The sequence below is a fragment of the Arachis ipaensis genome, chromosome B03, assembly GCF_000816755.2.
Source record: "Arachis ipaensis cultivar K30076 chromosome B03, Araip1.1, whole genome shotgun sequence".
NCBI classification, from domain to species: Eukaryota; Viridiplantae; Streptophyta; class Magnoliopsida; order Fabales; family Fabaceae; genus Arachis; species Arachis ipaensis.
In genome coordinates this window covers 14,411,284-14,424,580 of record NC_029787.2, presented here as the reverse complement: position 1 = coordinate 14,424,580, position 13,297 = coordinate 14,411,284, and the positions used below count along the sequence as shown (strand labels likewise).

The 13,297-nt window shown below is 33.5% G+C and overlaps 2 protein-coding genes across 4 annotated transcripts; one reads left to right on the top strand and one right to left on the bottom strand.

The window, feature by feature from the left end:
* LOC107629741 (PHD finger protein At1g33420) lies at nucleotides 5,521-8,843 on the top strand. Its single transcript, XM_016332623.2, has 5 exons — nucleotides 5,521-6,204; nucleotides 6,609-6,735; nucleotides 6,816-7,031; nucleotides 7,121-7,744; nucleotides 7,824-8,843. The coding sequence occupies exons 1-5, from the start codon at nucleotides 5,880-5,882 to the stop codon at nucleotides 8,668-8,670; spliced, it is 2,139 nt and encodes a 712-aa protein (XP_016188109.1). The 5' UTR covers nucleotides 5,521-5,879; the 3' UTR covers nucleotides 8,671-8,843.
* Nucleotides 5,850-12,845, bottom strand: LOC107629743 (vacuolar protein sorting-associated protein 9A). Of its 3 annotated transcripts, none has more exons than XM_016332625.2 (7): nucleotides 12,525-12,844; nucleotides 11,564-11,711; nucleotides 10,942-11,112; nucleotides 10,347-10,526; nucleotides 9,335-9,626; nucleotides 9,015-9,245; nucleotides 5,850-6,246 (listed from the first exon to the last, which is right to left on the bottom strand). In XM_016332625.2, the coding sequence occupies exons 1-6, from the start codon at nucleotides 12,635-12,637 to the stop codon at nucleotides 9,025-9,027; spliced, it is 1,125 nt and encodes a 374-aa protein (XP_016188111.1). In that variant the 5' UTR covers nucleotides 12,638-12,844; the 3' UTR covers nucleotides 5,850-6,246; nucleotides 9,015-9,024. The 3 variants fall into 3 exon arrangements, with proteins under 3 accessions (XP_016188111.1, XP_016188110.1, XP_020973911.1); XM_016332624.2 differs by lacking the exon at nucleotides 5,850-6,246 and adding an exon at nucleotides 8,572-8,756; XM_021118252.1 differs by lacking the exon at nucleotides 5,850-6,246 and having other exon boundaries at nucleotides 8,785-9,245; nucleotides 11,564-11,669; nucleotides 12,525-12,845.

Here is a 13,297-nt window from a genome sequence, read left to right as displayed (position 1 = left end):
TCCCAACCACGCTCACAACTCAAATACAGCGAAGAACCGTTATTGCATTGAAAAAATAATAACAAAAATAGTTACCTTCATTAACAATGAAAATGACAGAACATCGTGCTTGCAGACTTGCAGTGGAGGAGACGAATGACTAAATGAGTCTTGAATTGGATGAGTTCATCTCTCAAATATTTTAACCCTACCAACGGAACTCTAGAACTGCGCCATTGATGAAGAGAAGACAAAGAAGTAGGAGGGTGGAAGTGGAGAAGACGAATGAAGTGTTTGAGTTTAATCGAAATTGTTTTACATGCTACCTCATTCAAATGTCGTCGTTTTTTACACAGCTGGGCGCCAAACCAAAATGCAACGTTTTGGCACCCTGCAGCGGTAGCAAAGTGATGTCACGTCAGCACTGTGACAACTAACTCATCGTTTGAAAGATGTCTAGGGACTACTATGATATCTAAAGCTAAATCTAAAGGACTACAATGGTACAATTGGAATCTCAAGAACCACATTAGGTAATCACATGGATTTTAGAACTACTATAAAAAATTTACTCTATTAGTCAACTTTTGGAAATACCACTTGATCTCAAGTATCTTTGATTTTGTTGATTTTGTTTAGAGCCATTTAATTAAAAATATGTTTGATGAGAGAGTTTGTATTTCTATTGATGGAAATGAATGAGATTTAAAGTGCATTGCAGATGTTTTGGGGAAGGATATAGTTGTGTGACTTCCAAACTCTATTGATTGTAGTCTATACTTAAATTTTCTAAAGAATGATAAAGTCGAGTTTTACTTTAAAATTTGGAGGCTTGAAGTACCTCAAAAAATTCAGAATTTTTGTTGATTAGTTGCTAAGGAAGCATTGTTGATAAATGAGTTCCATTTTAAAAGACATATAACTTCAGATCATTTATGCAGTGTTTGTAGATCTTCATTTGAGTCTTTGCTGTGAGTTTTTTATGATTGTAAAGTTTCATAGAGGACGTGAAGTTCATGTAACTTTTCCACCTTATTTCTGGTCCTATAGTTATTGGTAAATTTATCTTTTTAGTCTCATGTCAAAGGGATTTTAAGGCCTATTCTTTTTGCTAGCACTATGAATTCACTATAATTTCATTGGAATCTTCATTTTTTGAAAAAGATAAACCCTTTATGAAGATAAGATTTATGAACTAGTTCTTTATCAGGCCAATGATTATCTCCTGACCTAATATGAGTTGTCTCAAGTAAGGAAAAGAGTGGATACGTAACTTCATGGAGAAACAAGTGTGTTGACGGCCCTCCAAACCCCAGTCATTAAACGTATTTTAGATGGCTTTATGATGAAGGACGAGAATGTGACATGCAGAAGGACTCATAGGGATTATAAAAGACTATTCTTAGCCGTCTAGAGCACTAACTTGGACACATGTACTATGACGTTTGCCAAGCTTTAGGGCATCTTTTTGGGGTTGGATTTGGCGTTAAGTTTGAGGTTCATGTAGAGATAGGAATTTAGTCAAAAGTATTGTAACTATGTCAGGAATTAATTAAAAAATGGAAGTAAGAATGGTGTTGTTCTCATATATTGTTGCATGGAGTGTAAAACGTAGATTACATTTTGATTGCACATGAAAATGGTAGAGCTGCATGCAGGCTCCAAAACGCAGCATGCATTTGGCAAAGAAGCAACTTGAAGCTCAAAACGTGTTCTGCTCTCTACATGCAGGCAATGACTGACGTGTTGATCACTTGGAACTCTCAAAATGCAAATTGCATTTGCCAGCAGTCAGGAGCAAAACGCAGGTTGCATTTGTCAGGCTCCCAAGCTGCATGAACGCCATGTGTTGGAAAAGAGCGGTGATGGAGTCTATAAAACTGAATCTGAAAGCAAAAAGCAGGAAGCAAAAGCAGAAGAGGTGAAAGACTTGTTGAGAGAGAAGTTATAGTGAGGGGTTTTAAGTTGTAAGGTTGTGCTGAGAATTTATTGTTTATTTGTATTATAATAGGTAATTTTATTATTATTATCGTTATTATTAGGGTTTATTATTGCTGCTGTAGAGTTGTGATTCAGCCCTATCAGGGATACAGAAAATTTTGGTTGACGAAGATTAAAGAACCACAAAAGCCAAGCTCTTTGATCTCAATCATGCTCTCGAATGAAGGGACGCTTCTGTACTCTCAGTTATATTTCTTAATGATTTAACATGGATGATCTTGAGGTTGAGAAATCCTAAAATTTTCAGATAAAATAGAATTTTTATTCAATCAAATGATGATAAATAATTTTATTGAATTAAATTATATTAACGTGAGCGTTAGATGATAAAGAATGCTAGAAAAATAAATAAATAATATTTTAAGAATATAGAAATATTAAATTGTCATTTCAATTTACTTTTCTAATCAACGACTATAAATATCTTGAATTAATTAAATTTTTACAAAAAATTATATACCTAAAATTATTTCATTTTTTCAAAAATCTTTTGAACATACAATGGTTGAATGAGAGGTTGACTGTTGAGAATTGAATATAATATTTTTAAATTTGTATTTTCAATAAAAAGATGTACTTAGTTGTATCCATCCTAAATAATTCTATATTCACAATTACTTATCCATCTAAATAATTCTAACTTTGATAGAATATTATTTTTAGATGCAAAAAATTTAAAATATATTTATTCTATTTCAAAAATCAATATTCATATTTAACTTAGAATTTTAACAAATAATTTTATGATTGATAAATTTTTTCTATAAAATACAAATTTGTGATAAATTATTACAATTATAATTAATTAAGAAAATCAAGAAAAAATTATAAAAAAAATCTAACAAAAGATAAAAAATAGAGTAAAAATTTATTTTGAAACTAAAAATTTGTCAATTGTGCAAGAAAATCTAAAAATTTGTATCTTATTATATAATCAATTTTATTACTCACTTCAACTTCATTATCTTTTTGTATCCAAAAAATTATATAATGTCACACTTATTTCAAAAAAGATAAAACTCTTCAAATACACGGTATAATGTATAATTTAAGAACAATAAGATAAAAAATATCTAGAATTTTATAATAGTATTTGAAATTTTTAATGACGATAATACAAAGAGTTTAAATCTACTAAATGAATTCAATAGTTATCCTTTGCACATCTTATTTAAATTTAAATTTTAAAATTTAATTTGTATCTTTTTTTCTCTTAATATAAATTATTTTTGACAAAAAATAGGAATAAAATTATTAGACCAAAAAAATATTCTATCAAAGAATTATTATAAAAAAATTTATAATTAGAGGAAAAAATAATAAAAATATTAATAATAACAAAGAAAAAAAAACTAAACTCATTTTAAACAAAGTTAGAAAAAAAATAATAAAGTTCATATTAATAATAATAATGCTGAGGAATACTGTTGCTGCTTTAGGCTTCTAACCTCTGTCTTTGGCCATTGTTTTTTCCTTTCTTTACTTTTTTATTTAAATTATTAAGTTATAAAAAAATAAAGAAAAATTCAAGAAAACGAAAACAATAAAATCAATAGTAACTATACAAAACTGCCGCAAGAGTGGCTAACTGTTGAAAAGATGGTGAACTGTCGGAAAACTGATGAAAAGTGATAAAGTGCAAAGAGATGACAAACTATCGAAAAGTGATGAAAAACACATGATTTCTCCATGAGAGTAAGTAAGTAGTGGATGAGTTAATTAGTGAGGTCAGAAAAGTATCAAAGCATTGACAAAAGAGAAGGAAAAAAATGAAATGGAAGAAAAGTATGAAATATACAGTGATTTCAACTAAGAAAATCAACTCATCTTTTTCAAGGAGGATATCATAGTTTTGATACCATGTTAGAAAGGGAAGAGAGAACATAAGGAAAAAGATTTGTGAGTATTCAAATTGTGTAGAATGATACAATATAGAAGGATATCTATAGGTGATAAGAGAATCAAAATAATAAAGACGTAATATCATATAATAAATATTCATATGTTGAATAATGCTAATTGATTTAATTGATCCTAATTATACTCTAACAATTATATTCAATTAATTAATATACATAATATTATATTGTGTGATATTTAAATATCCAATCAAATCAACTAATGGATATAATTAATCAATTGTAATAAATTATATTTAATGAATTAAAAGAAATAAATTAGGAAACTCTCTCAAAAGCATACCATGTCAGCTTCGTCATTAAATACAAAAATCCGATTTTTATATAATAGAATAGATAGATAGAATAGATTGAAAGATAGAATAGATTTAAATCAATCTAATTTGATATAATTTTTTATGTACTCTCATTGAATACGAATTCAAATGGGTTGATTTTTAAGAAAATAATGTACTAATCAATTTCGAATTGCTAATTTTAAATACATAAGGCAAGATATAACTTTTAAAAATTGGATTAATTTAAAAATAAAAATTAAATTTATATTGTTTTAATAGTAATTTTTTTATAATAATAGACGTAATTTTTTATAATAATTTTTTAATAATAATACACGTAATTTTAAATTTACAAAAATATTGTAACGTTTATAAATAAAAATTATCCTAGAACGTATCTCAGATACATTGCCCCAAATTATAAAAAATGTGTATATCTCGGATGCAATGGATTAAAGCTAATTAAAGCTATATTTCGGATGTACTGTATCCGAGATCTCGTCTTGTTCATATCTCGGGTGCATCCGAAATTTTTTTCACTGCAGTAAATACTTACACGTTTATTTAAATCGGTAAATATTATATATTTTTAATTTAAATAAAAAAATCATATTCTTTGCCGGCACCAATAAAGTGATAATTTAAGGATGTTACTGTACTTATATTTTTAAGCTATTTGTTCTGTTACATCGTAATATTCGTAAATGATAATAAGATATTTATCTAGAAATATAAAGTCAGATTTTTTTTTTGGGTGACTAAATAGAAATATAAAGTCAGATATGAAAGTGAAAATCAATCATGTAATTAAAAATTCAAATTAATTGATAAGAGCATTGTTATCTATATATATGATATAGTTATATTAAATTAAATTGTACTGTGATACAATAAGCACGTGAAGACTATTAATTCACATATAAAGATACAAGTTGATTATACTTTTAGATTTGGTTAGATGACCCTATAATGTTAAGTTTTTAAAAATTTAAACAAACCTTAATATCTATGTCAGATACTCATATTTGAATGTCGATATTATTATTATTATTATTATTATTATAACACTGTTGATTAATATTAAACATGTTTTTTTAGTTATATAAATACAAATAAGTTATATTCTTTCAATGTGAGTAATTTCTAAGATCTTTCTAAATAGTGCAAAACTTATTAGTTTTTCCTTTTTAAAATAGATTTGCAGATTAATATTACATTTGAAGATGACATCACTGATCAAATTAGATTTCGGTTATTTTTATCTGCCAAAGATGTTTCTATTTTGTTTGTAAAATTCTAGAACGGCTATTTTAGTTAGAATTAAAAGGGCAGTTTGAGACTTGATAAAGACGGGAAAAGGAAAGGAAAAATTGAACCGCCAATAGGAAGTCGAATGACGATAATGCCCTCAGGAAAAGTGGATATATACAAATATCAAAAATCGAAAGAAAGTAAAAAAACACAACAAACCCTACCAACAACACCCAGCAAGCAACAACGAGCGCCTTCATCGCTACGCCGTCGTATCTGCCTCCTTCTTCTTCATCTTCGGTTCTTCATCTTTCTCCGCCTGTTATGCTTCTTCTTCGCAACGTAAATAGCATAATCACTCTCTAACGCTTCAGATCTGCTTTCTTCGTTACTTTACCTTTCATTCGGCGTCGTTTTTTTATCCGACCGGCTAGCCTCCTTGGGCTTCGTGATGGTGGTCAACGAGAGGCCTACGAAGAGGATGAAGAGAAGAGTAACCGCCGATCTCCACGACTTTCTCACTTTCCCTTCCGCCGCCGGCGCTTCCTTGGACTCACCCTTTCGCAACTGTGTCCAGCGGTTCCTGGCAGACCATGGTCGCATAACGTTTCCGCCTTCACTCTTCCCGGCGCTGATGACGTGGCAGATCTTGTTCCGGGTTGGTGACCTTGTCGAAGGCCCGGATCTCTCGCCTGCGGTGGTCACGCTTGACATTGTGGAGGAAGATGTCACGCGCTCTCGAAGTTCAGTGTACTGTGACCAGTGTCGAGTCGTTGGTGAGTTGAATCGCTCGAGTTACTCGCGTGCATTCTACTTACCCGGCATGTTAATCTAATATTATTTAGTGATCATCTAACAATTGTTATTTTTTTTTGTTTAAATTTTTTAATCCTTTAGCTATTACTTAATTATATATATTTTGGCGTAGACATAGATTTTTTCCTAATTATATTATTGCTTTCTATGTCCTTGAATAACTCCTTTTTAAGATAGCTTAGCACAGTCTCTTATTTTTGGCTTAGATATTACTATCAGCTGCTGTTATAAATGATTTTTTTTTTCTTTCTTGGTTTTCTATGTGCTTAAATAATATAATTTGTTCTTAAAAACTAAAATAACACAAGCATAGATACACACGATTGAGAGTTACTTATGTCTATAAAAAAATATATATTAACAGGGTGGAGCGGTCACCCCGTCTGTCGCAAGCGATATCATTTCATTATCCGGGCTGCCAGTAAATCCATTGAGTCTTACCAAAGACCTTGTTCCAGATGTGAAAATCTTGTCCAACTATCTGAACCAAGGTCTCAAACTTTTTTTTCCCGTGGAAAGATCTTGATGAGTTGATCTGTGGCTGATTGTTTTGTTTTTTTAAAATTGTTAGGTGCAAATCATGTGACTTCAACATTACTGTGGATGATCTTGAGGATTGGGTGTATCAACAAATCGACGATAACACCCATCTCCTGCATGGTGTTGTCCACTCCAATGGTTATGGTCACCTGCTTACTCTCAATGGAAGAGAAGGTGGCTCAAAGCTTCTCTCTGGATTTGATATTATGGGATTTTGGGATAGACTGTGTTCTGCAATTTCTGTTAGGTGTGAATCCTTTGGTCATTTTTTGTTGAGTTTTTATTTTTCTTTTGTTTTCTTTGCTTTGTAGTTTATTGTGTTGAATATTTGTGCAGGAAGGTTAGTGTGATGGATTTGTCCAAGAAATTTGGGTTGGAATATCGAGTGCTCCATGCAATCACCAATAGCCGTTCGTGGTATGGCAATTGGGGTTATGAATTTGGAAATGGCAGCTATGCTCTTACACAAGATGCCTACCAGAAAGCAGTGAATACCCTGTCAGATATGCCCTTGTCCTCATTTTCATTCCAGGGTCGGGGACCACGAAGCCGCCTTCAGTGTGTTATTTCTCTTTACCAGTCGTTGGCTGAAACTGAACTTCTAACAATCAAAGACCTCTTCTCCTTTTTGTTGACACTGGTCCATGAATTTCGCAAGATGATGACGAAAAAAATATCTAAACAGGATGAAGGCTCCAACAAATGTAATTTATTGTGTGCTTGGACAAGACATGATGTTGAGGATGTGCAACAGGCTTTGATTAAGGTATTGCTTGCATCAGCTTCCTGTAGGGAGGTCAAATGGGTTGCTAGACGTGTTCTCAAGGGTGCAGTTTGCAGGGGTGTTTCATCTCCAGAGCTTCTAGACTACAGTCTTAAGCATTTGGAAGGAAAATTAGCTGCCAACGGAATGGTAGTTGCTTCACGATGCAATCCAAATACTAGTGCTATAGAATTCAGGTAAGGGAATAATGTACTGAATTTCTTTTGTAAAATGCTTCTATAGTAGTGCCACTGATGCATGTACCATTAACAACAGGCTAGAACCGTTCTGTGATGGATTTACGCGAAATTCAAGCCATCCATCAGAAGAGCAAGTCATATCCGATCTGGCATTTTTATTTGATTCGATAATTCACCCAGACAAAATGGTGAGCTATAGACCCAAGGTTATGAGGAAAAGTGTGGCTGATTCAGCAAGGAAGCTTCTTGACTGTAAGCAGTTTGTGAAAGAGTACAAGCCAGAGGTGGCCATGGAACAACCTCCGGTCATCAGACTGTGGTGTCAGGTTGAACTTTCTGATCAGCCGAAAGATGATCCATCCCCGCCACCAGAACTAATCGTGTTGCCTTTGAGTGCTACTGTTGCTGACCTTAAGAGGGAGGTCACTAGTGCTTTTCAAGAGGTGTATGCAATGTACAAGAGGTTTCAAGCTGAGGAAGTAATAGGGTATGGTTCAATTAGTGACTCGCTCACCTTAAAATTCTTGCTTGGAACAAGTGCGATGGTCAAAATTCAAGGCAAGTGTCCAGCCAAGTATGGTCTAAGCCGCTTCCGAATGGAACGGGGTACAGAGACATGGAGAGTTGACTGCCCCTGTGGGGCTAAGGACGATGATGGAGAAAGAATGTTAGCATGTGATACTTGCAGTGTTTGGCAGCATACGAGATGCGCGGGAATTGATAATTGTGATGCAATACCTTCTAAGTTTGTGTGTCTTAGATGCCTTAGCTCGTACCGTCAGGAAGCTGTAAATTTGCCAGACTCCGATGTTGAAGCTAACAAGTCTTACAAATTATCGAATGCTTCTTGCAAAGATGAAGCAGTGGCAACGGACTGTGCAGCAGTTGCTTGTAACATAACTGTAGATTTTGGTGTACGATGAGTGTATATAGTTTTGTAATGTATGCGTGTATAGTTTTATGTTTTGACTCCTTGGAGCTTCCTTGTTTTTGGAGCGTTTCTAGGCTCCTGTTTGAAATTATCGAGCAATGGAAGATATATAACTACTGTAACCACTTATTTTGTATCTCACATGCTAATTAAATCCTTAAAAACTACGTACAGCAGTCAGCAGTATACATAGGCAACTTAATCCGTCGTTCACCTGTGCTTTGCAGTCGAATTAAAGAATGGATTTCATTTTTAAAAATGAATAAATAACTTTCACAAGTAAATTCGGCATTAAGTTGCCTATTTAACCGTTGTTCCCAAAATCAGTTCTCGTACCTATTCCAATTCATTGGCCCTGCGGTGCAACCAGACTGCCTGTTTCCTGCTTCTTTAGGCGTCTAATAATTGGTTCTTTCTCTGAAACTGGAAGGCAATCAATAGCTTTGCACAAGGCTGTATACTTCAAAACTAAATCCTTGTAGAGACTTAACAATCTGTCAACGTCTCTCTCCTTCAACTCTCGACTCTGAGCTTCCATATATGGATAATTTGATTCAAGCGACATAACTAGGAAAAGGGTTACAAATACAATGATTGTGATTGGGGACACCAGTAATTAATATTTCAAACAACACCCAAGAAATAAGAAAACTGACCTCTTGTCTCTTCAATTTCGTCACACATTTTGCCTGATGAACTGCACTTGGCCTCCCCTTGTTTGATCATCTGATATTCTTCACTTTTTAATTTGCTCTTCAATTTGGCTGCTTCCATGTTTTCCTCAAATTTGTCTTCATCCATGGAAAGGGATGTAGCATTTAAATCAACTATAAATGCCATGGCTGACACAAGATTTGTGAAATAATATGCAGCTTCTGAGACGAGTTTTGCTTGCCATCGGTACAACTGGATGAATTTCAGGTTAGAATGTAATTGGGGAGGATTGGCCTGAAAGTAACATACCAAAAGGTTTTCTAATAAGAATACCTTCCAAGATACCAAAATAACAGAAAATGACTCACCATAACATGTAAAAAATTTAGAAGAAAATCAAGAAAGGGAATGTTCACTTTTCTTTAAAAGCAATTGATGATCAAAGTCGGCATCAATATATAGACAACAAGGTCATAGGACAGTGTTAATGGACCACAGGCCTAAATATACAGTACTTCAAATAATGAAGAGAAACACTATCTTTATCTTTGCAAACTTCAGCTCGTCAACCCCGCAGAAAGTCCTAGGCACTTTGCTTGCTATCCCCACCTAATCACAAAGTTTAACATCATATAGATCAGGATGTAATTGTTTAGTTTTGGAATTAAAATTCCAATGCCTAGCAACTTCTAATAGAGGGTTTATGTTTAGCTGAGGTATGAATCATCTGGAATCAAGTTAGTGGACACTGAGCTTTAGTCAAGACAAGGAACTCCACTTGTATGCACCTCTGGTCTTGTGAAGAGTCAATTTTGAGTTTAAATAGGTCTAAGAAGGTAACAACGGAAGCCAATTTTTCTCTACAGTCCTTAGTTTCTCGCCTTCATAGATATATCATACTACAATCATGATAATTGAAACAAAGATGGAAAAAAGATAACGAAAAATGGGCCTGGTTGTTCAGAAATTAGAATATGATACTCTGCAAAATGGCTAATTACCAAGCAAGCTTGCCTTTATTGTAACATATATGAGCACAGGGAGAAAGTCATCAGCCCCAGCTGGCACATGATTTTCAGAAATTGTTGCATTGAGCAGCAGATTGTTGATGACCTTACAACAATTCATTATACACAATAGTTTCTCACGAGGAGATTTGAAACCATTGATTTTCCTCAATTCTTTCTCAGCCAGCTGCATGAAAAAAGAAAGTAGAATCAATTTTTGTCATTCCATCAAGCAAAAACTCAAAAGTGTAGTTGCTATAAGCAATCCTTTTAAATAGAAAGGCTGGAAGCCTTGGAACAGATTAAAAAATTGGGAAGGGAGACAATTCAAACAAAGACTTCTGCTCTAGCTCAACACAAAAAGCAAAAAAAAAAAAAGTGTTTGTTGGATCAAAGAATTAAAAATCTAGTGCAAGTTAAAGGAAGTCTATCTTCCAGAGCAGTGTTCTTCCACGCTTTTCCTTCTCTCACAGTTCTGCTAATGTTTATGTTGCTGTTTATATAATAAAAATTACCCTAATTATATCCCCACTCTCTTACACATTCCCTCAGAAAGTTAAAAGACTTCAAAACACAAATATACACATCTTAAAGCTGCATACCAGCCATGAAGCTTCATTGCGAAGAAGTGCTGGTATGTCCAGATGTTCAGGCTTCAGAAAGGTTTGCAGCAAGCACATTTTCTCTGATATGTCATTATCAATCCTTCCATCCTCAGGCAAAGCAGAAAATGTCCGGGAGAACAATTTAGTCATTATATATTTCTCCAAACCCTGGAGGAATGAACGAGGAATGTTCAGAGAAAAGAAAGAAGGAATCTCCTATTCTGCAAAGGAAGAAGACCCCCAGAAGTGGGCCGACAGAATTAACGTACAAAAAAGATTACCACAACTTTGCATAAAGCAACTACATATATTCCATGCCAAAGTTAATTAGTTCCTGCAGTAATATGATATTGTACAAAAATATGGCATCATTGTTTAGATTTTATTACCTATTAACCAAATATAATGGTGAATTTTTCTGAACAAGTATAGTCAAAATAAAGAACCACCAGCCATTATAAAAAGAAGAACAAGGCACAGGAAATGGCATTAAATGGATCACAAAAGGGCTTATTGTACTTAACATAACTTCCTTTTTCCTGAGCACATAGAAAGACATATATATTCAGAACTTTTATGCAGCATATTATATAGAATTATACAATACTAATTTTCGTACCTCCATTGCACAGTCAATCTCTTCTTCAGTGGCACCCATCCACAATGGATGATCTCTTATTGCAGTTTCTGTTGTTGAGAAGAACTCTTGCACTCTTTTCCCATCACTTTCAGGATTGCATGGATAGAATGAAAATGATACAATGAAGCTGAGAAAACAATTTGCATTAAGGGATAGGATATGTATCAGAAAGAGCAAAGGGTTGATGAAGCATCTTCAGAAAGAAAAGGCGTGTGCAACCATGCATCCCAATATAAATTAATTGAAATTTTTTTATATATTCTTACGAGTTAGCTCTTAGCTGAAAACAATAAATCTCATCCAACATAAAAGGAATGCAACATTTAAAACTGCACCACATTCAAAGAACTCTATTTAAGTTCAAGCCTCATTAAAACCTTGAGGCAGGGACTATTTTGTTCAAGTATACTTGTATTGCATCTCCATATAATTATTTGTTAGCAAGAACCATGTGACAAGAGAATCATCAACCAACCAATCTTTTCAACCAATAGAAATACAAACAACAATACCAATAATAACATATATGTTTCCATGTAAAGCAGAGTTACAAGCTTGCAGTGTCTCAATAACACGCTAGGGTCATAAACATTGATGCATTCCTAAATTACAATTAGTAGTTCGACAATATAACATATTATTGCCGCTAATTGAACCGAACAATGCCGTGTAAATGACATTCAGACCTAGAATTTCTGGTATTTACTTTTACCAAAGACGAATCAATTCATCATCACAATCTTTGGCGTATAATCAACGAACCACTAGATCTCATGAAGTCATCCGTAATGCAAATCGAAATTCAAAGAATTCAAATACACGGAAATTATGCACAATAAGAGCTAGAAATCAAATAGAACCGAAACAATGCACCACAAAATTAAAAAATGAACGCAAAACAAAAAAAGGAATTAGGCGATAGCGATAATTGTTTATATACCTCTTAATTGATCGAAGAAGATCGAGAGAAGCAGGGTTTCGCATGCGATCCAGGAAGTCGTAGAAAGCGAGGGATTGGGACGAAGACGCCGGTGATGATGTTGATCCCTCCATGGAACGGAAACTGTTGCCTAACCGAATTGGATTCAGGAAGAAGAAGAAGAAGAAGTAACATGTTCCAATGGAATCAGTAGCTGCAGAGAGCTAGCTAAGCTACACAACAAAGACAGAAAGAAAGAAAGAAAGAAAGAAAGGCAGCAACGCAGGGAGGAAGAGTTGAGAAGCAAAGAACATTAGGTTTGAATGATCGGTGAACTAACAGCAAATACTTATATCATTACCATACCAAGCAGTCCAACCAATCACAGTAAATTTGTTGGGTTTAATAAATACAAATTAAATGAATTAGAAATTTAAAATTTTGAGTAGAGTGATAATTAGATTTATGAGGATTTTGTGTTCAGATAATTTAGTTCTTGAAAAAAAAAGTGATAAATATATCTTCTCAAAAATAAAAAGTGGATACTACAATGAAGATTTTATAATTGTCTTCATGTGAATATATTTCTTTTTGACCCTTAAATGATGAATTGTATGGTTAGATTTTGATATTTATAAAAGTGTTGTTTTTGTTTAAAGTGTGGCTAAATAAATAAACCACACTTTTAACCAAAGCATCTTCATGAGAAGATATTTTTGCCATCTTCATTGTAGTATCCACCAAAATAAAATGTGGACATATTATAACCTTTTGTTATTAAGACCAACGGAGTT